This window comes from Hyaena hyaena, unplaced genomic scaffold, assembly GCF_003009895.1.
Source record: "Hyaena hyaena isolate Hyena2069 unplaced genomic scaffold, ASM300989v1 scaffold_360, whole genome shotgun sequence".
Lineage (NCBI taxonomy): Eukaryota > Metazoa > Chordata > Mammalia > Carnivora > Hyaenidae > Hyaena > Hyaena hyaena.
The window spans coordinates 1,312,813-1,336,331 of NW_024080993.1; the positions used below are offsets into that span (position 1 = coordinate 1,312,813).

The 23,519-nt window shown below is 42.6% G+C and overlaps 1 protein-coding gene across 1 annotated transcript in view; it reads left to right on the plus strand.

Moving 5' to 3' along the window:
- CTNND2 (catenin delta 2) overlaps positions 1-23,519 on the plus strand; it is a 935,777-nt gene that overhangs the window by 513,011 nt on the left and 399,247 nt on the right. The window contains exons 6-9 of the mRNA XM_039250112.1: positions 8,037-8,272; positions 20,334-20,574; positions 22,067-22,126; positions 23,235-23,464. Of these exons, the coding sequence (XP_039106043.1) occupies positions 8,037-8,272; positions 20,334-20,574; positions 22,067-22,126; positions 23,235-23,464 (767 nt within the window). The remainder of the gene's footprint in view (positions 1-8,036; positions 8,273-20,333; positions 20,575-22,066; positions 22,127-23,234; positions 23,465-23,519) is intronic.

The window sequence follows — 23,519 nt, forward strand, 5'->3', positions numbered from 1 at the left end:
AAATACATTACAGTGTTTTCAGGATTTAGGTTTTAAATTTCATTTTCTTGTAAACTGATTTCCATTAATTTTCTATTCCCTTTCACGATTCTTGATAATAAGAAATATGGCTCTATTATCTTTAGGCAATTAACTTATGAAGAAATATATATAATGCTTTTCCTCTGTGTGCCCCATTAAGTTTTTTAAATGGTAAATAATCTGAAGATAAAACTTTATAAGGAAATAGTTGGAAATTGTAATGAGCTATAAAAAAAATACTGTTCTGTGACTATAATATCGTGTAAAGTCCCATGCATAATAAAATTCTTGAGCAATACATTTTAAACGAAAGTTACACATTTGAAGTCCATTTTGTGGTAAATGTCACTTTGTTCATTTCCGTCTGTTGGATACAGCTGTAAAGAAACTAAGTGAGTTATTGCATAAGTGTGAGTACATTACCTACCTTCTATTTATCCATGTACAATAGGAAAACTTGAAAAAGCCTATTGATTAAGCCAATAGCATTGGTTGACTCTAAATCAGTTTAAAAACTAAATGAGTACTTCTCTCATCCTGGGACCACTAGTTTTAATTTTCACCTAGAGCATCACACATTGAAAACAGCTGACCAGACAAAATTGACATTCTGCAGAAAGACTTAAAAAGGAAGTATAGAAACACTGTCCTTGGAATAATTCCCCATCACTTGGAGCTTCCTTAAATAACACCCTCTTGAGCTTTTTTTCTTTGGTTAATTCTAGGAATAGCGGATAGGCTTAATTACCATTTTCAGGGAAAATCTTCAGTGAAACTTCTACATATGAGCTTTTAAAGTTACTAGTGAAGATTAGAGGAAAGTAACTAGTTTTCCACTTCTAGCCACCTCTATTCCAAGTAAGTTTAAACTGACAAGTTTTCCAAAACTCATAAAGAGGAAATAGTCACTATAAATGAAACTGATTAGTATTTCAACTTAAATAAAAGTCAATACTTATAAAGTTAACTTGCATTAGATAAAACCAAAGTGCTATGAGCTTATTAAAATCAATTTGATAATCTTACAAATAATTGACAACTTCTTACTGATTTTGTGATTTATAACAGCCCGTTTGTGTATGTGTATATGATTTCCACCAACTATTTCCTTTATTCTTATGCAACATTTTTTTTTACAAAGAAAGATCTTCTCTTTATGCAGCGTGGCTCTGAAAGTGTACGCCCATTTAAAGTACAATAACACTTAACCTTCAAATCATTCTTAACCTTCCAGAAAGACTGGAGAATGAGAGGGTGGAAATGAATGCAAATTCTGTCCGTTATGGATGTATGTGAATCTTGTTGGCATAATTCTTTATGATCTACATAAAGATACGTTTTTATATCATTTTGACAGAATCAGTTTAGCCTAAGAGTAACTGTTTCTAAACTTCCTGACAAATGTGAATCTAAACAAAGGTGCCACAGTCAGGTGTCCAGTCCTGAAAGGGTCTGTCTTCGGTTGGCATATTAATGATTCCTTTGATAATCCTGAAATAACAGCCTCAACAGAATATTCATGGAATGCCTGTCTGAGGCATTGCCTACTTCTAGTAGTTTATTTTAGTGAATTCTTGTTAGGAACACTTTATTTTAATGGTAAAAATGATCCTTTGTAATTAAATCGATAACTTAATTACCCCTTAGAAACCTGTACTTTTTTTTTCCCCCTAAGTGTATTTATTTATTTTGAGACAGAGAGCAGGGAAGAGGCAGAGAGAGGGAGAGAGAGAATCCCAAGTAGGCTCCATGCTGTCAGCACAGAGCCCAACCTGGGGCTTGATCTCAGAAACCATGAGATTACAACCTGAGCTGAAATCAAGAGTTAGATGCTTAACCCGTTGAGCCACCCAGGCGCCCCTAGAAACCCCTGTCATTCTTGCGGCTTCTGCTTCCACTGTTGATGACTTTGGTAGCTACATCTCTGTCCCAAAGGGTCACATGTACAATCAAACTTTGATCTTGGAAGTTATGTAAGACCTAGGAAGATTAAGTTTGTCAGGTTATATTTGAGCCAGTATTAAAATCAACCTCAGAGTCCCTTTCTAACTACATAAATCATCTCCTTCTGCTCTGTTTAAAAATCAAGCCCATCCTTCCGTAAAACACACACACACACACACACACACACACACACACACACACACACTAATTTCACCGCTTGGGAAGACCACATCCTTGGGAATGTCTGCTTTCCCACACTCATTTGTGAGTGTTCGTTGTGTTCTGGGACAGGAGCTCAACTAAAGCAGATCAGAATTAGCAACTCCAGTAAATCACCTTAAAACTTATAGATATAGAAGGTGCATGCATGATTATGACAGCGCGGTACTGTCTGCTTGCTTTTCTGGAAAGACTTACTAGGCACTGTGGGAACCTCCCAGGCACCCGCTGCGGTGTGTTCGCAATCAGCTAGAAGGCGGAGTCACTTTGTCTCCCCTTCACTCCCGCCCACTTAATCACTGAGTCCCCATAAACTTTTCTTTTACAACATCTCTCAACTGCACCCCTTTCTCTCCCTTCCTAAACTGGCCACCACTTAAGATTTCCTCAATTACAGCGGGTTTCCTTTCTCTGCACTGCAGGGAATTTCTGGTCCTAGTCACTCCTGATTCTAAACCATGTTCTGCTGCCTTCAGCGTAAACGTTCAGAATTCTGGGGCACCTGATGGCTCAGTCCATGAAGCGTCCACCTCTTGGGTTCGGCTCATTTCATGATCTTGAGGTTCATGGGATTGAGCCCTGCTTTGAACTCTGTGCTGACATTGTAGAGCCAACTTGAGACCCTCTTGTTCGTGCTCTCTGTCTCTCGCTCTCAAAATAGCTAAACTTAAGAAAAAAGTTCAGAATTCTGCTTCCATCCTGTTACCGTCCTTCTGGAGAACTTGTTGCTGTGTAATACTCTACAAATCTCTATGTCAAATAATTAAAATTTTCTCAGAGTCTGGGCTGCTCAGAGGGTTAAAGCAACCCAGTAGGGGTAAGGCGAATTCTCTCTGAGCCATCAGGCATCAAGGCAGGCTGCAAGGAGGAGGAGGCATTCAAACATCACTTTAAGGATGATGAGTTTTGATATTGACCGAGAAAGGAACTTTAAGCTGAAGGGACAGAGAGAACATTTGCTTTCTCATCTCTTGGCTCTGACAACTAGGTGGTGTTTGGGTTTTTTGTTTTTTGTTTTTTATTTTAAGCAGGACATTTTAATGATCTATGCCTTGAATGTCTCATTTGTAAAGAAAGCTCATGAGGTATCGAAGGAAAACATTAAGGGGTATATGACATAGTACTCTAATAAGATTTTCGGGACAAACAAATCCCAATCAAGGTTTTGTTATTATCAGACCATGCGGCTATGTAATTAGATAATAATACTAAAAGCCGACATTTGAGAAGCAGTTTGTATTTGTGCAAACATTTTCCCATCCATCATTTCATTAGGTGCTCAAATTTGCCGAGATTAAAATTTATAGAGACAGAGTAACGGAGTGTGGTTAAGAACACACTCTCTGAAGCCAGATGCCTCACCTGTACGTGGCCCTGGCTGGTCTCAGTGTCCCTTTCAGTTCTATTGATATAAACAAGAGGGTGGTGCCTTCCCGACTGGCTCCTTGTGAAGACTTGGTCAGCTACCTGATGCCGGCTGCTCTGGACCGCCCCCAGAACCTAGAAAGCCCTCAGTAAAGGTTAGCTTCTATTACTGACACATCAGTCTCCTCATCATCATCTCTGCTTTTAAAAACATGGAGATTACAGAGTTCTAGTCCTGGGTTCTTTTCAACCCACCCCGCTGGCATGACTGTGACCTACATAATGAATTAGGGATGCCACACCCTAGGTCTCTGGCCTTTTCTGTGTTGCAAAGTATGTAGCTGAATTAAGGTTTACTATTTTCTGAGATCGATATTTAGCTAGAGCAGGTGAGAAAACAATTCCAGAAGTCTCTTTAAAACCTGTGCAGAACAAGTGCATATAAATCATGAAAACTCTAGAATTTCTAGCCCAGTTAAGAAGAAGCAGACTATATATTACAGTATATGTGTTAATACTACCTATGAGTCTGAATTTTTATATACAAAATTAGCCTTACAAGCTTTCTACCTGCGGAGGCTGATCTCTGCCTCACTGATGCCCAGAGTCCCTAAGGAGAGGTTCTTTGGGGGCGTACCACAGTCCGAGGCATAGAGATTTCTCCTGCAAACAAATCGGCTTCTCTTTCGGGAAGAATTTTTCTACCTTAAAATATTGGACTGTGTATAGGACTTAATGCTGCTTGGATACTAAACAACACCTGCTCCTGGACTTGAGGATAGAAGGTGGGGATCTGATTCTCATCTTCGTTTTACCAAGTGCATGACCCTGGCTGACCAACCCCTCAGCCTCTCCACACCTGTTTGCATTTCTGAGAATAACTAAGAAGACTCAAGGACGATTGTCTTCACAGATTCCTATGTGATCTCTAGTCAATTCATGTATTTGAAAACACACTGAGAAATTATTGAGATGCTAGTATTATATTCAAGATGCATTGTGTCAGGTATCTTTCTAGGGCCAATGGCAAGTTTTGTGTCTCTCAGTTCTGTAGTTCCCTTGGAATTTCTCCTCTCTGTCCAATTGGACCCTGTGTCTTGATCAGATCAAGGACACATATTATCTTGAACTTTATCTATTTACCAAAGATTTCACCTCCTCTTCCCAGTCCCCCAGGACTGAGTCGTATTCAGCAGACCCCTGGGCTCAGCTATGAGGACTGTCCCACGATGGGGAAGGTACAGAAGGGTCAAAGAAGTCACAGTCAATGCCCTGGGAGTGTGCTTCCCATACCAGAGGGTAGTTGTCACTCTCTGTGACCTAATAAGACATGGTGATCCACTGTTGCTCATAGTTTTGATTTCTTCTGGAACAATCGATTGCACTGAAAGCAACATTCTATTTCCCTAGGTGGAATTTTAGAGCCCTGTCTCGTCCCACCCCCCCCCAACCCTAAGAAATCTTCTCACATCTTCCTTATCCCCCAGCAGACATGCTTCCTATCCTCAAGACTGTGGTCTAATACTACCTGTAGCCTAAACCTCTAGCCAAGACTTGATGAAGGAGAAAGTTCTATGGAAAAGAGAAATCATAATTCAAAGCCCAGAACTATAAATGCTTTCGAAATCCCTGGAAAATTTGTATTTTCTACCTCAACGCACACTAATGTTAATAAAGCTAATCAAAAGTTAGTTCTATGTAAATTTTACTTCCATTATAAAGTAATTAAGGATTATCCTATAATTTTCACCTTTTTCATATTCTCATGTAGCTTTGCTGTCTAAAATTGGAATGAATAAATGCTGCTCATTTGAAACCTAGTGAGCAAAGGAAAATCATTCTAAAAGGCACATAGTGTTTCAGCTATTGTCCTGTTTTGTCCTTGCTAGGTGATATGTCAGCGCCGTAATATTATGATACATTGCTCATTGTTGCAATTACCTTTGTCAGAGCGCATCTAGGTTTCATGCTTACGATGTGTGAACAAAGTAATGAGATGGAGACTCTCGGTTTGTTTTCGTTGAGTATTGATCAAGTATATGACGGATTCTATAAAAGATGAGCAGATCTGATTATTTCATGTTATATATTCCAGGAGCACATAAATCACATTTTTAACTGAAATTCCTTTGCCAAGGGACTTTAAATTGCTCCCTTTAAGACCCTGCATGGAAGGCATTTGTAGGTTTCTGCCGATGATTTTACGAGTCTATTCAGAATTTACACAATTGTTTCACTTGCTATCTACATAGGCAGGAAAGTTCATCAGAGCAAAGTCATGCAATGGTCCTCAAAGGCTAATAACCGGGACACACAAAGTTCTCATGCTTTATAGATTCTGTTTCACTATGTACATGAAAGTAAAGATTGTATTTTGTTTTCTTTCACTTTTACTGAAGTTTCCAAAGGTCTGTGCATTGTTGTGTTTCCACATTTACCTCCCTGGAGATTCACCACGATGAGGGAGGGGGTGTGACCAGGAGAAGCCATTACCTCAGGGTAGAGAGAAGTAACCAAAGGAGGTCTCCTGGGAAGCCACCCATTGTCAAGTAGAATGGTGACCGCTTATCTTAAAGGGCCTTGCCTCTGTCATCATAGCTCACTCTCCTCCACTGAGCTGTGATCTTCAGTAAGGTGGCGACCAAGGGGATTGCCTTTAGCCACAGTTTGTAACTGTCCCCCGGTATCTCCCTCTTCTTCCTCCTCCTTGCATTTTTGTCCCCTCTGCCCCCTTCACCCCGGCTCTTCTTTCTTCCAAGGACTCTTTCCTATCTCAGATCGCCCCTCACCTGGGCCTCTTGACTGTCTGTGTGCCTCGAAGTTTCCACAGCAGCAGTGGGGACAGTATGTTCCTGGCATCCACAATGAAACTCTGACTACACTCCCTGTAGGACATCGTATTTCTGGTGATTAGGCCTATAATACCATCAGTATGGATTAAACGATTTTTTTTGCAGCCTATTGCAAACTTCACCATCTGGTATATACTGTTTGTTTGGGACTCTATTCTCTAAATTACCAAAAAAAAAGGATTACAATTGTACTTTTGTTATGCCCTTCATGATGAAATTGGGACTGGATGGGAACATTTTTATATCCTCGCTTGACTTTTTTTCCAGATTTCAAAATACCCCAGTCTTACCTGTATTAGTGAATCGGCTTATTATTCAATATTCAATGATGAGAAGGCACAGGTGCATTGTTTAGAAGTCTCATCAAAGACTTAGAGGGGAGGTGGAAGAAATTCTTAAATGGCAAACATAGGAACTGATGCTTTTTGACAAATGTGCATTACTTTTCTACAAAAAAAAAAAAGAAAAAGAAAAGGCCTATGGGGTGTCAAATCTGCGGTTTCATTCGAAAGACGAAGCCATGTTATAATTCTGAAAAGAGAGAAGTAAGGAACTTGAACTTTGCCCACATTTATTAGCAACGATACTATTGTGTAAAACAGCCAAAGAGGGAGATTAAGGATGGGATGATGATTATAGCAGAGTCAGTGTGTATATAATTACACTCTCGGAAAAAGGGAGAGCCTTTGTGCTATGGTGAAGATAGCACGAGAAGACCTGTACTGCCAAGTCCTCCCCACCCAGCTCGCTCTGCTCACCCCAACCCCTTCTCAGCCATGCCCAACGGGAAATGGCAAATGTGCTTATACTCTGTATACTCCTTTTAACTCCCAAAGCGAGTCGGGAAAACATTTGATTAAGGAAATTTGCTTAAAAAGAAAGTAGCCAAACTCTCGCAAGGAGCCCGTTGGAATAGAACGGAAGGCAATGAAGCACAGTTTCCTACCCAACGGGAGCAGAAGGCCAGGAGCGGATTGTCATATCCGCCTCACTTGTAATATCAGCCACATTGGCAACACCAATTTGAACACTATCTTCTCATTGTTGGGCAGGCGGCTGTGATGGTTATCCTGTGAGATCAGGGTGAATTCTACATTGTTTGAAGATCTATTAATATTTTAAACACTGTCTACCCTTCAGGCATTGAGGTATTACATCACTGTTTATACAGCACAATTTGCCACTGCTCAGAAGGTTTCGAGTGTTTCAGCATCCTGATAATTAAGTAGGAGAGAGAATTATATTAACACAATTAACAGGAGCCAAAAGGTAGACTTTTAAATCATTTCAAATGTTTCTGATATTATGTAATCCAAAAATAACTCCTTGATTAACTAATTTGTCTCATAAGAAATGTCTCTATGTAGGTCAGGATGAGATCATGAAAAAAAAGAAAAAAGAAAGAAAGAAAGAAAGAAAACCTACTCTTTGGAGAACTTTTAAACCGCCAAAAAAGAAAAATCTCATTTAAGAGCTGGAGTCAAATTATACGGTCATTTTAGTTCTCAGAATTCAAAGCATCGATGGCTGGAATCGTGTGCGTGTGATAATTCTAGGCTACTCTCAATAAATAATACATGTCATTTCTGCTTCACTGAGGCTGTCACTTACTGCTCTAAATGACTTTCAATGCAGGGCCCAGCCTGCTCTCCCAGAGTGCACTTCAGCTCAATTCCAAACCTGAAGGGCCCTTCCAGTATCCTGCTGGCTACCATAGCAACCAGACCCTGGCCCTGGGTGAGACAGCCCCTTCGCAGCAGCTCCCGGCCCGAGGTGCGCAGGCCCGTGGTGCAGGTGCGGGCCACGCCTTCAGCCAGGTACGTGTGGGAACGGGGACCCCTGCTGTATCGGTCCGGTCCATGGGGGAACAGGTGAGGCGCAGAGCTGTGAGCTGACCACGGTGTTCCCTCCTCCCCGTCTCAGGCATGCCCGTGACTTAGGAAAGTACAGAAAGATGCCTTCAGGGCTGTGAGTGAAGGAAATGAATAATAAAATACGATTATCAAGTAACACTGAACTGTAGATTCTATCTTGGGGAATGTCTGTGAAGCACTCAGGCTCTGTTGACTTTGTAGAGGCGCATCTACGTGACTGTGTATATAGTTACTATTTCTGCGTCTATACGGGGTATAAATATGACAGACACTCTTGAGTTTGTGAGTGCACCTGGAACCAATTTTTTCTCCCAAAAGAAAAAAAAAAAGCATGAAATTATTCCTTGGGCGTAATCGTATCAAGGAACATAGTATTAATGCGTAATCAAGTATACAGAACTCTTCCGAAGATAACTGTGATTGGTTTAGGAGTGGCTACACTTTGTCAAGTCTGATTTTGAAATGTGCCTGCAATTGTTTCTTTGACGCCGCAAACTTACTCCTATCGTTTCGCAGCACAAATTGATCAGGTGCAGCTAAGATCAGCTCTTGGCAAAAAGAACTAGCTACTCACCTGAATTTTTTTTTTCAAGCAATATGTACAGGTTATTTACATGTTAATTTGGGGGTGCAGGCTCTAGTTGATCAGCCCACTGGAATTAATGTATTGATTGGAGGGCGATCTTGTTGTAAGCTACCTTAAAACTTATTTTAATCTCTGCATTTTTACTCCTGGGATGAAGAGCTGGCAACCTTAAAAGTACCCCTTTAAGCTGATGAGCCTGATTTCATCCTTTCTGCACTAATGCACAGCACCCCTGCCACGAACCATTCCCCAGCCGCGCCACCCATCATGGGCTCCTCTAACGACCAAATCCATCCACCTCTGGTATCAGGGTATTGTTACTACCCGTCCGTGGATCTTTCCACCTAAACTGAAAGGAAATTGAGGGCAGGGCCATCTTTATCTTTTATCAGCAGCCCCTAGCCATCCCCATACTCCCAAGAAATGTCTGCAGACATACAGGTAGGAGGGAAGGCGAGCCAGAAAGGTACAGTCACTGTGTGATGCTTATTTTTGGTGACACGGACATAGTGAAGCATAATCTGAAAGGTCTCAGTGCATTTCAATTATTAAATTATTGCCCTGACAATATATGAAAAATATGATTACCTCCTCCAGGCAACACTCTTGTCCATCAGTGGCTTTGTGACTTTTACCTTCTTGTGATGTCAAGCTATAAGATATGTGAAATATCAAAGGGATATTTGAACAATCAAGCTATAGGATATGTGAAATATCAAAGAGATATTTGAAAGGGATATGTGAAAAATCAAAGGGAGTGGTAAATAGAACGTTCCACTGAGAAGACTGGCCGGCTGCCCTCTCGTGTATGACCCTTGTTCAGGCAATGCATCCATTTGGATGGAGAGATGGGGTGTGCGGTGCTTGAGAGGGATGGACTCTCAAGTCAGGGTCTGGGTCACACACACAGACACTAGCCCTGGAGCGATTCTGTCTCCCAGATACAGGATCACTGTTCTTTCACTTTTTAAATGTTTATTTTTGAGAGAGAAAGAGAGACAGACAGGACATGAGCAGGGGAGGGGTACAGAGAGAGAGAGAGAGAGAGACAGAATCCAAAGCAGGCTCCAGGCTCTGAGATGCCAGCCCAGAGCCCAACGCAGGGCTCAAACTCACAGACAGCGAGATCATGACTGGATCCGAAGTCGGACCTTTAACCGACTGACCCACCTGGGCGCCCCAGGGTCACTGTTCTTTAAACGTACTGGTCTGTTCCATTTCCCTTAAAGAAAGGTGCAATGATATGTGAGGGAATATCTAACAGTGGTTTTCAATTTATTTGAAAAAATTATATATACAAATACACATGCATTTATCACATATACATAATACTCCGTATTTTTTCATTGCCTAAGAACATTATATGATGTTTGAAATATTGGGTGTTATCAGCATACGAAATATTATTAGATTTTCTTAATCTAATTTTATTTTATTAAAAGATGAGGGCCACCTGCGTGGCTCAGGTCATGATCTCAGTTAAGCCTCCGACTTTGGTTCAGGTCATGATCTCACGGTTAGTGGGTTTGAGCCTGGCGTCGGGCTCTGTGCTGACAGCTCAGAGCCTGGAGCCTGTTTCAGATTCTGTGTCTCCCTCTCTCTCTGACCCTCCCCTGCTCATGCTTGCTCGCTCGCTCTCTCTCTCTCAGAAGTAAATAAAAACATTAAAAAAATTTAAAAACAATAAAAGATGAAATGGAAGCTGTGATTTCATTATCTAGATATAGACTTTTTTTCCTCAAATGCATCCCATCCTTGAAAGGAACTATATTTCTTCTCATCTGTCCTGACCCTCTTTGACCATGAAACAGTGATTGTGTTAGAATACACTCAATTTTGAATTCTTTGGAAGCAAGTGTATTACATACCCTTTTATCCTTATATCTGACTATCTACTTCTAGGTCTAAGAGGCCACATTCAGAAATGAGCGATATTTTACACTCAAATTAGCCTGTGAAAGTTATGAAGATAGCTTTTACCAGCCGCCTAGAACTTCTAAGACACAAAGGTAGTAAAACAATAAAGCTCTATCTTTTTTTAAAAAGTATCTTGAACTCGTATTCCTCATGTTTGGCTTTCTTTTTCATAAATACCTAAGACCTCTGTAATTTGAGTTACAGTTGAAACACTAAATCATTTTTTTTTTGAAAATCTGTATTCCCATAGCTGAGCATCATGGAAAATAGAAATGTCAATACAAAATGAAATATCAGTTAACTTATCAAGTCATCTGTGAGCATCTTCTAAGCACAATTCACACATAGCTATATAATGATGAGTTGTTAAAGCAAAGCTTTCTTATAAAATTAATAGCTACCATTTATTAAGCATGCAGAAGTAATCTGTTTTACATGCACCCTCTTATTTCATCCCTACAATGTGCCCATATTAGCATCTACACTTTAAAGATGGGAAAATTCGGGGCACCTGGGTGGCTTAGTCAGTTAAGCGTCCGACTTCGGCTCAGGTCAAGATCTCACAGTTCGTGGGTTCGAGCCCCATGTTGGGCTCTGTGCTGACGGCTCAGAGCCTGGAGCCTGTTTCAGATTCTGTGTCTCTTTCTCCCTCTGCCCCTCCCCTGCTCACACTACCTCTCTCTTTCTCACTCTCTCTCAGAAATAAATAAAACATTAAAAAAAATTTAAAGATGGGAAAATTCAAAGTCATCACTTTGAGAGACATTTTCACACACCATTTTAAGGCAGCAGCAATAGTAAAACTGGGCACAGAATCTGGACTGAGTTGAAGTGTAGCGATGCCAGGAGTGTTTCATAGGTTTCCTTTTATTATTGACCATTTCAACAGCTTGGACCTAGTAATAGGTCTATAAATGTAGACAAGCAATATGGTGGTTTATCTGCTTCCGTGTTATAGGACTTCTGCTTGGAGCTAATTCTGTCATCCAGTAATTAACACGGGAGTAAAACAGTAGAAACTCAGAATGACAAGATGGGGCCTCACATTAAAAGCCCGCTTTAAAATTTAATCAGAAAATGTAGCAAAGCTGTAAAGATATCAAAGCCATGTATTTGAAGTCATCAGAGTTATAGTTTGAAGTTGTCTGTAAATGTGCATGTTCAAGGTGATAAGTTTGAGGCAAAAGTGACTGGCATACTCATTTACTCTGGCAGGTGGGTGGATGGAAAAATCTGAACACTCAAAGCAGGGGATTGTTCTAATCCACTTGATTAACAGGAGTGAGGCTGTTGGCAAATATCTAAATCTTATTTATTTTACTAAGTGGTGGATCTTGGTGCCATGATTCACTTTTAGTTTTTCTGGCTGCAGTAGGAAAGGCATGCTTTATTGAATGCCCCATATGACCTCTGACTCCAACATAATGTCAGAGAAGCGTTGAACAAGTAAACAGTATTTTTATTTTCCTTTAGCATTATACCTAGAAAGTAGGGGCACCATGCCCCACTCTAATAACATCCCCTTTGTTCAGATTATCTCGAGAATCCCTCTATTCCAGTGGCTTCGCAGAGCCCAGTGACATATTCTTTTCAATATTGTGACTGGTGTGAAAGCTCATTTCTTCAAGGCTGGATTAATTTTTAGAATACCTTGTAGTTAGAAAGTGCCAAAGGGGTTAGGGAAATTTAAATCATCACCAACAGATGCCAGACCAGGTCGATAAGGTCAACAATCAATCAACACAAAAACATTTCTCTTTTTTTGGTCTTAAAAAATATGTGTAATTCTAAAGTAAAGCAAATGGTTTTGGGTCTGGCTCATAAATCATGTTACCATGCAATTTCAAAGGAGTATCATACATGTTCAAAGATTCTAATTTCAATTAAAACCTCTGGCTTATTCAGCAGAATAAATGTTTGTGGAGCGATCATCACCTGACTATACACCAGACCCTGACAATACATGCATGACTTCCATTGCCCCATCATATCAGTCTGCAGGAAAACTAAGAGTCACAAAAGGTGCAATAGAATATTGATTTTCTGGCGTTGCTCTAACTACAATCCTTGGAAGTCCTTCTCCTCAGGCACTAGGGTGAGTTTAGGGGGCTGGGAGGCACAGAAAGGAAGACTCTTCCCATCTACCCCCAGGACCTTTCTGTGAAGTAACATAAGCCAATTTATGGTTATTCTTTCCCCCTCCTTTCAATCTTTATGTCCCAGCCTCTAAACAGGCTTTGTAGATAGCCTCTCCCTCCCTCCTCCAAGTGAACCTTGTGCTTTATGTAGCTCTCATGAGTGGCCCAGTTACATTTGTGTATCTATGGGTTATTCTTTTTTAAAAAATATTTTTGAGAGAGAGAGGTCAGGGGAGAGGCAGAGAGAGAGGGAGACACAGATTCCCAAGCAGGTTTCAGGCTCTGAGCTGTCAGCACAGAGCCAGAATTAAGGCTCGAACCCATGAACCATGAGATCATGACCTGAGCTGAATTCAGAAGTTTAACCAACTGGGACACCCAGGTCCCCCTCTGTGGGCTATTCTTGAACACATCCTGGATGCTTTGTGTACCTGTCATAAGCCATGTGCTGTTGTATGTGCTTGGGATGGAGTAGTAAAGAAAATAGACAGAATCCCCATCCTCAGGGAACCTAAATTCTAGCAACAGCATGAATGAGAACGCAGAACATTGACACAGGGAATAAGTAAATTATGTAATTGGTTAGAAAGTGATGATTTCTATGAGAAGGAAATTATGCCAAACAGGATAAGCAGGATCCAAAGTGTGGGAGGGGTGTGGTATATGGGGCCTTGTGCAGAAGGTGAGGATTGGTAAAATCCTAAAGGTGCAGAGAGAGTCAGCTGTATGTAGGGGTGTCATGGGAACAACAAATGCAACGAGTGGCTCCCGGACCAGGTGGCCTGGCATCTTGATGGAGCAGCGTGGGCACTAACGCGGTGTGCAGGAGTCTTCAAAGGGATAAGAAACCCAGCCAGCGATTGTGAGGATCTTGCCTTGTACTCTCGGAAGCCCGGCATGACTTACGCGTTGAAAGCATCATTTCTGCCCTATCACATATAACACCTGTAGTTGGTCACACAGGAGTCTGTTTCTTCCGATCAGACGGCCTTGCCACACCCGTAGAAACCACACATAGTTGACCTCCATATCTCAAGTGACCGACCCAGGGCTCACCCAGTGTCCATCAGGCTCCTTGAACCCCAGCCTTTCTCTTTTTAATCATACCGCAGAGTTTGTGGGTAGAGAGCCGATAGAGCAACTGACTCTCCTCCAGGCTTTGTCTTTTTCCACTCCCATAAAATTCCCTGTGGATTATATGAAATACACTGAGGAGTCTCTAAAAATGCCGGTTTCTCTCCATGTCCCAACATTACGTAGTCTCACCACACATTTCTAACCTCAAAGAAACAAAATGCACAAGAGATAAAGTGTATACCTGTATAAAGGGCACTGGCAAAGTAGCGTTGGACCCCAAAGATTTTAAAACCATTCTTCAGAACTGAAGTAAGTATGTGCATATTTATAATCCTAGAAAAACGCCTGCTTGCTATAGGAGAGTCAGAATTGTATGATAGTCTTGTAAACTAAAACTGGACAATAGTGGATGAAAAGCAGTAAGCTTTCTCAGAGGCAAAATTGCCGTCGCTTTTTGATGTGGCCGCCTTTTTTCACGTGGCACTGACTTTTATGTCTTAAAAGTGCTCATATAGCCTCTCTCATAATTATAAATATACCATCTCCTCACTTGGGCCAGTGGCTTGGTGTTCGTTGAATTTGGAGCACCTCTCAGCTGTGGCATAGTCTCATGTCAGGAAGACGTGAAGATCGAGGGGGTGGAGAGCTCTGTGGATGGTGGCTCAGTGGACAGAGACCTGCGTGGTGCAAAGGGGAAGCAAATCCCCAATAAACACCTGCTTATTGACCGTTCAGTCAAGAGGGTCATACATACAGCTGGGGTGACATCACTCTAATTTGCTTCATTATGAGCCAAGTTGTTGCTCGGTAACATTCATGCAGAGAAAAGTCACCCATGACCTTGGGAAACACAAAATTATAGGGATGTATTTAGAATATACACAGTACGTAGCAGTTAGAGGAGGAATTGTGTCATTTTGTCTACTTTCCTTGACTGGTTTGTGGGAAACTGGTGGTTCTTTTAAGATAGTTTTCAGATGACCACCTATTGGAAATCTTTTCCTCATTGCTCTGCTTGAAAACCTTCCCTCTCCATTTTCTGTGTCCAGTAAAAATCTATTTAATCTGGCTTCAGTGATTGAAACATCTCTCATTGCAGGGAGGGTGTGTGTGTGTGTGTTATATTATAACATTTCCTCTCCTAAGCAAATATTTGAATTGGCTTCTTGAAGTAAATATTGAATGAACCACTTGCTGAAATAAACCATTTGTCTTGGCCGTATGTTTTTCCCAAGGCCCGTTTAGTTTTTTGGAAAAAGTTGCCATCCCGAAATACCTCCTTATGTATTCTTTAAGGTAAATTTATGTAACTCATTGTTTTCTATCTCTTTACTTTCTTTCCACTAGAAGAGCCTTTTAAGGGCCATATGAAATACTTTTCTGAATATTTATTGATAATGACCCTAATCATACTTTTTATTAAACAGAGGTTTAGAGGGTAGGAAAACCCATCACCCAGGATGCAAAAATCTACACCACCTTGTTTTTACTAGTGTCTGGGAAACCTTGGAAAACGGGTTCCCTAGCGCCTCCAACTCACTATGGTCACAGGGGTGATAGATTTGCGAGAGCAGGTGCTCTCGCTCTCTCCTCTCTCTCACTCTCTCTTATAATTGTGAGACCCTCATCCAGAAAGAAACCAGTGAGTGTGCTCTCCATTATTATCTCAGAGATTATAGCCCTTATGGTCCTTGTAATTAAGTTGTTCTCCTCTGAGGAAGGAATTTCTTCCAGACTCCTTGGTGTTTTACAATTACTTATGTTGACTTTGCTCCGGGCACCACCTCTAGCTATTAAGACGAGGTCACCGCCAGGTAAACCCTGCGCTTCTCTTCTCATCCAGCAGGGAGGACTCCAGGGACAGTGTGAACTGTGGCCAGAAGCTGTCTCTGTATGTTTCCTGTTAGTTTTTACCAAAAGCAGTGCTCCTCAAGGGAATCCCTAGACAAAGCTCTTGATGATTTGATTTGGCTATTTCCAAAGCCAAACCTTTCTCACAGCACCAGACTTTTCTACCTTGGGAATTCTTTTAAAGAGTGGCACTCCTTCTAAAGTTAATTTCAAAAGAGAAGTTATCAAAATTGGGGGAGCATTGGTAGTAGTGCTCGGATGGATGTATTTCATCCCAGGGAGTAAGTTTAAGGGCACGAAATTTATTTGGGAATGTAGCTTCATTTCAATTGTGTCATACTATAGGAACATTTCCGATCACACCTACATGAGACTGCTTTCCGTAGGTGTGATTTTTTCTCGTTTCCAAGCTGTGAGGGTAAATGGCTTTTTCCACCTGAGCACATGAGTGTGCTGGCCTAAAGCCCCTTGCACACTTACCCTAGGAAATTTCTCCATGCGCTCAGGTGTTTTAGTCAATAGCATGTGGCTAATATTTCTAAACCGTGTTACCAGGTTGTTATGGTTTAGAAATGCATTTCTTCAAGGATGTCATCTTGTGGGGCGCCTGGGTGGTTCAGTCGATTAAGTGTCCGACTTTGGCTCAGGTCATGATCTCACCATTTGTGAGTTGGAGCCCCGTGTCAGGCTCTGTGCTGACAGCTGGAGCCTGCTTTGGATTCTGTGTCTCTTCTCCCCCCACCCCCCATACACATCTCTCTCTCTCTCTCTCTCTCTCTCTCTCTCTCTCAAATAAATAAACATAAAAAATTTTTAAAAGATGTCCTCTTAAAGCCATGTCCTATATTTTAGTATTTAGATGCTATTCAAGCTTCTTAACTCATCAGACAAATGTTATTCAGTCATTGCTTTTATTCTCTTATTTGCCTCAAATAGCTGCCTGCCCCTTGCTCACCAAATCAGTGTCCTCTCCCGTGTTCCTGTTCTTCTGCGTCCTGGCCCTGTTTCATCTGCCTTCCTTTGAAACATGCTTACCGGCTTTGCCTCTCGTGACATTGTTTTTGCCCAGGACCTCGTTGGTCACCACAACCAGGAACGTCTGCACCATGTGTCATTAGGTCCACCAGTCTGATGGCAATCCCAGGAAAACAAAAGTGATAAACGAGGCCGAGGAGGGAAACAGACAGCTGATCCCAAGTCGCCAGGGCTCCCTGTGGGAAGCCACGAAGCAGGGACTCCCTCTCCCCATTCCTGACAGCGTCGGCCCGGCTGCCCGGCTTTCCGGGCAAATATTCCTCCTGACCCAGAGTTAGGGGTCTCGCCGACAATTCCAGAAACTTGGCAGGTCTAAATGCATCTTCACGGGGACTGCCCATAGAGCATGGGCCTGCTTTACAAGACGTTGTGTTGCTCGGTGACACTGCTTACTCATGGTTTGAAGTCAAGATTCCTTAGACTGTCCAGGTTGTCAAGTTTCTTTTTTAACTGGCTGTAAGCATAGCTGGGTTTTGTTTTGCGTTGTTTTGCGGGCACAGCCTAATCCCCAAATAATGAGGATGAAGTAAGTTTCCAAGTTTGGAGAACTTTCCCCCTATTTCACCCCTGTCCCCATCCCCAATCTGTTTATGGAAGATAAAGTAGAAAGGGATGAGGAAGTATATAGAGGCCAATGCCACAGTCTGGCCCAGGAGTGCCTTATTTTCAGAGATCCAAGCTTCCCGAAAAGAACAGTGTCAGAATTGTTAACATGCTATTATTCTGTACACGTAATGATAGGTCTCCACTATAATGTCAAGGCAAAATATTTCACACGAGAGGATCGCAGAGAGGCCTTCAGGAACAAAGTCCTCATTCGTACATGGAACATAGCAGCAGCTACTTAACGATTTATTGAGTTAGAGAACGAATTAACACGTGGATCTTGAATACTGTTGGTTAATGGGTGTTGGAAATAATGTACATATTGCCTAAATTCCTATTTTAGTATTGTTTTTTTTTTAATGTTTTATTTATTTCTAGGAGAGAGAGAGAGACAGCGTGAGCAGGAGAGGGTCAGAGAGAGAGGGAGTCACAGACTGAAACAGGCTCCAGGCTCTGAGCTGGCAGTCAGCACAGAACCCGACGCGGGGCTCGAACCCACGAACCGGGAGATCATGACCTAAGCGAAAGTCGGACGCTTAACAGACTAAGCCACCCAGGCGCCCCTAGTATTGTTTTTACTACACTTTGAAAATCCATTCTCTCCTTAAACACGTACATAAAATAGATAGAAGTGCACTCCAGAATTACACACGAGGCCTTGGTGTATAAGTGTATACACACAAACATAAATGTACAAATCATAACTAGTATTTTCTAAATCTGACCCATCTGAAACTTCTATGTAAACTATTATGCACATGAAATATCTAATCCATAAGAGCTTTGAAAAATGTTATGTATTGCTCATGTCTCATTAAAAAACAAAAAAAAACTACCTACATTTTTTTTAACTTGAGATATAATGCATTAAAGTATCCATTGGAAGTGGAATAATGTTGCACTTTTCTCTTGATGAATTTCCGTAATGGGAAGCAAGAAAGGAAAGACATTTAGTATGTACCAAACTCAGCCTATTGGAAACTATTTAATCAGAGTGTCTGTTTGGCACTATTCTACTTCACATGGGTGGGTCTCCTATTTCAGAGGGGTAGGGAAAAGAAATAAAGTAGCCCTTTGGCTGGAGTCTGTTCTAAGGAGCTGAAAATGAAGACCCCAACAGAAATCATCCTTCTCAAAAGCCCATACTGTGATTGATCTAAGACAGTCTTAGGGCACAATCTGCTCCAAGTATGTAAAAAGCTTTATGTCATCTTAAGGATCTCATCATCAATAAAAACATTATTTCAATTCTTATTTCATTTCCAAATATCCTTAGGGAAGAATGTTTTAATAGTCATTAGTTTTTTTGTTGATATTGTTGTTTGGGGGCTTTTTAACATTTATTTTTGAGAGAGAGGGAGAGAGAGACAGTGAAAGCAGCGGAGGGGTAGAGAGAGAGGAAGACACAGAATCTGAAGCAGGCTCCAGACTCTGAGAGGAGCCGAAGATGGATGCTTAACCAACTGAGCCATCCAGGCACCCCTGTTTTTTTTTTTTTTTTAAATGAAGTTTTGTAACTCTACCTAATGTAAAACTGGATTTACAGTTTTATAGCATTATAAGTACAATGCACTTTTAAGGTAGAATTGAGCTTCCGTGACAGTAAAGTGGGTAACATTCTATGTGTGTTGAAATCTGTTTATATTATTTTAACCCAGTGACCTGGGTGGTAATAAACCTAGTTCTGGGGCACAGATCCTGTATCCTTAACTGGCTAAGAGTTGCTAGAGAAATTACATAATGGAGCCAAACATAAACAGAAGAGTAGAAACAAGTTCCCAAAACGTTACTGCTTTTGTCCAATTAATGCTGAAAAACAGATTTCTCTGCGTAGCCAAAGAATCATTCTTAGCCCCTTATTACTCTACAGCCATCAGAATGGAGTATAACACCCATGGATTATTTACTGAAAACCACAAAGGGAAGTATACAGTAGTCAGTCCAGGGAGGTAGGCCACCGCCTACAGTTGCCTATTGGAATTCAAATGAACTAAATTTAAGTAGGTGTTAAAATCTAATGCCGACTTTAAGTACCCAATAGACTCCTGTGTCTAGTGGCTACCCTACCACACAGTGCAGATACAAAACATTTCCACCATGAACAATACCAATCTTAAAAAGCACGTAACATTTTATTTTTTGTGTTTTAATTTTTTTCACATAAAAATGGCAAAATTTCACCAAGATCCTACAGTATTTAAAATATTTTTGAATTAGGACACCTGCGTGGCTCAGTCAGTTGAGGGTCCAGTTATTGATTTCAGCTCAGATCATGATCTCACAGTTATTGATTTCAGCTCGGATCATGATCTCACAGTTCGTGAGTTCAAGCCCCCTGTCGGGCTCCGAGCTGGCAGTGTGGAGTCGGCTTGGGATTCTCTCTCTCTCTGCCCCTCCCCGCTCTCAAAATAAATAAACTTTTAAAAAGAGAGAGATTTCCGAATTGACTGCTATAGCCTGTCAAAATATCTGGAGCTAGTATGGTAGTTCTCAGAACTTCTACAGACTCAGGGGCCACTTAAAGAATATTTGGAGACAATAATATTTAATAGCTAACGCCCCAGAGACTAGAAGTTTCGACGGATTGAAAGGAAAATTAAACATGTGCAAAGTATGTTACTGTTTTCCTGCTACCCACATCCTTCTAACATTTAAACCCCAGAGTTCTACATAACATTGTTTTAACTCATATTTGTATACTTTAGTATTTGCTTTATTAAAGTCCATCACATAGGGTTATTAATGTTACATATCCAGGACATAACGCAAAGAATCTGTTCTGTTCTGAGCAGGGAGCTCTCCTGTGAGCCTCTGGGGTTCTTTCTCCTCCTTATGCTCCTGTGGGAAGGGTTTAGAGAAAATTCCTGTCGTAGGCTTTTATGCCACTTGTCAGCTGGCTTCCGCACAGATGAATGTAGCTCGGGCCCCAGGAGAGCTTCAGAAGAAAAGCGAAAGAAGGTCCCTGTCTGCAGCTTCATGGTGGTTCTCATACCAGCAGCATCCGTCTCCCCCTGGGAGATTGCTAGAAATGCAGACTCACAGGCTCACGCCAGACCCCCGAATCAGAATTTCTTCTAGATCTGTGGCTTGTAAACTCTAGCGAGCCCCATAATCACCTTTGGAACTTGTTAAAACAGCTCCCTGGGCCCCCACGCCAGAAGTTCTGATTCAGTAAAGGTGCACTGACTCTGACTGCAGGCAGGGACCACACACAGAAAACCACTGCTTTAGGGCTAACTTGTTGTCATATTTGGTTGCACACTGGAATCATGCAGGGAGCTCCCCGGTAGCCTGATGTTGAGTCCCACCCCTGGGGATTGAGTGCATGAATATTGAGATTTAAAGAAAAAAGCACTCCCATGCCATGCTAATATGCAGCCAGGTTTGAGAAGCCCAGCCTATATATGTTTCATGCTCAGAACTTCTACCCAGACGGGGGGCGCCTGGGTGGCTTAGTCGGTTGAGCGTCCAACTTTCGCTTGGGTCATGATCTCGCGGTTCGTGGGTTCGAGCCCCGCGTCGGGCTCTGTGCTGACTGCCAGCTCAGAGCCTGGAGCCTGTTTCAGAGTCTGTCACTCCCTCTCTCTCTGATTCTCCCTTGCTCACGCTGTCTCTCTCTCTCCTAGAAATAAATAAAACATTAAAAAAAAAAAAAAAAAGAACTTCTACCCAGACGGAAGAAAAAGTGGAAGCAAGCAGCATCCTCAGGACTCTGGATGGTGCTAGACTATATCTCTGGGGCGCAGATGAACACAGCAGTTTTACAGAGCTTCTCCACCATCCTCCACACATAACCCCGCTCCCCTCCCCCCCATTGCCAAAGCCTTGGGACCAACTTTATTAACTCTTCCTTTATGCTGCAAATCCGTGATATCCGTGCTATGGATCAGGCCTTTCTCTAGTTGCTGGAGACCCATTATTGAACAAAGTTACAGAGTTTATTTTATATTTTACTTTCACTCCTACTGTTAAATTCAAACTAATTGCTCAGTGGTGTTAAAGGAAAACTAGAGCTGGACAGTAATTAAAGTGGTAAAGATAGATTTTATTCAGGAAAAAAGAAACACTACCGTAGTAGACGGAAAGAGACCTTGGTAATGAACTGGGTTCAGTCTGTAATTCAACAAGGAAAAGTGGGATTTATGGCCAAGGAGCACGGTGGAGTCCCTGGGCAGCAAAGAGGGGGAAGGGGGGAATTAAACCCACCTCACCGGGCTCTTGCTGAAGGCCAGCCCGGTGCTCATAAGGCACCAGGCAGGTGTGGGTGTGGGGGGGGGGGGTGGCGGCTGAGGAACGAGGTCCAATCTGCAGGGTGACCCGGCATGGAGCGCAGGGGCCTCTGGCTAAACTAACTCAGCAGAATTCTTGCTAAGACTGGAGAAAGCAGTGGTGAAGGAGGAAGGACCCCCAGCCAGGGTCTAGCTGAGAAGACAGTTCAGGGGAGCCTGACCGGAGTTGGGTCAAGGAGAGAATATAGAGAAATATGTAAAATACTTACATCCTATATAGATGCACACACAGTCATACACACACAGTGTCTTTTGACCAACTGCTTATCTCCTCTCAGCCCACTGCCCTTAGCAGAGAATTTTGATTTTGCTCAGTTAACTCCCTCGGATCTTCCCATGAACCTGACACCAGGTAAAATTTGGAATGGTGCGTGTGCGCGCGCACGGGCGAGGGATGGAAGTGCCCAGCCTGTTATTTGCCAGCTGCCGTTCCCACCCGGGTGGAGAGGCAGCATTGAAACTTTCAAGGGACGGCGTCTGCTCGGGCCCTCTCCTCCCTTCCCTGCATCTTGCCGGCTTCCTCCTTCCCACTCAGTTCCCACCCGTAACTTCAAAACCTTCCTTCTCAAGCTTCTCTCTCCGTGCACAATCCTACCCTCTTTTCACACCCGCCGGCTCTCGGAAACCTTTCTGCTCCTCCGGGAACGCCTGGAGGATCCCAGACCTCCTGCCCAGAAGTGGTTGACAATGTAGTGTTTTCATTCGAATGCAAATTTGTCTCTGGACAAGATTCAAGGAAAGTGCTTCCCCTCCAACCCTTTCTCCAGCTCCGCCCGGCCCTTGTTGTCTTTTGTGTTCTCCTAAATAAATGAGAGGCGACTGGATTTCAATGTGAAGACACAGCTGCAGGGGGCTCTTAAAAGCCAGCTAGAGAGAGACGGACAGAGAGAGAGGAGAGATGCTGAAAGATTTGTTAAAATCTAGAAAAGGGAGGCTTTTTTAGTGTTTCATTTGCAATTGCTCTGATTCCTCTAGAAATCCTCCCCTCCCCCCCATATTGAAAGACCAAGTGTATTTATTTCGACTTCATATTTTCCCCTCCTCCTAACTTTTCTGGTCCAAAAGAAGAATCCACACGACAATAGCAACAGAATACACTCTGGGAAGTAGGCTTATTCTTGATGTCCTCCGGATGAGTATGCAACTTGGCCCATGTGGGGGCAGAAACGGCGTCCAGTGGAGCGACGGTGGGGGCGGCGGGGCGTTGCGGGCCTTGACTTCTGGCTTCAGAAGGAACGGGTGGTGACCGCATGCAGGCATAGGTCACCATGACCCTGTCGGGAGGCCTTTTAAAATCTTCCTGTGCCTCTTGTGGGGATGAGCACTGGGTGTTATGTGGAAACTAATTTGACAATAAACTATTTGTAAAAAAACAAAAAACAAAAAACAAAAACATTAGCTAACAACAACAAAAACAAAAAAATCTTTATGTGCCCGATGCGATGCCTCTGCTCTTCCAGAGGCATCTTACATATGTAAGCAGACACTGCCCCAGTCTCCAGACGCGATTCCCATCTCACTGTCGGCCGGCCTTGGCTGGCGGGTCGCCCCCTGTGTCGGCAAGGACCGTGCCCGAGAAGATGGGGGGCAGACGGGGGCCTCTGCGTCCAGATCCCGCGCGCAGGGCAGCGAGCCGCCCTCCCTCGCCCGGGACCCCAGGCCGCGCCAGGCAGGGGGGCCGAGGGAGCGGGTGGGGGGGGTGGCCCCCGGCCGAGGCGGGGGGGGGCCGAGGGAGCGGGGGGGGG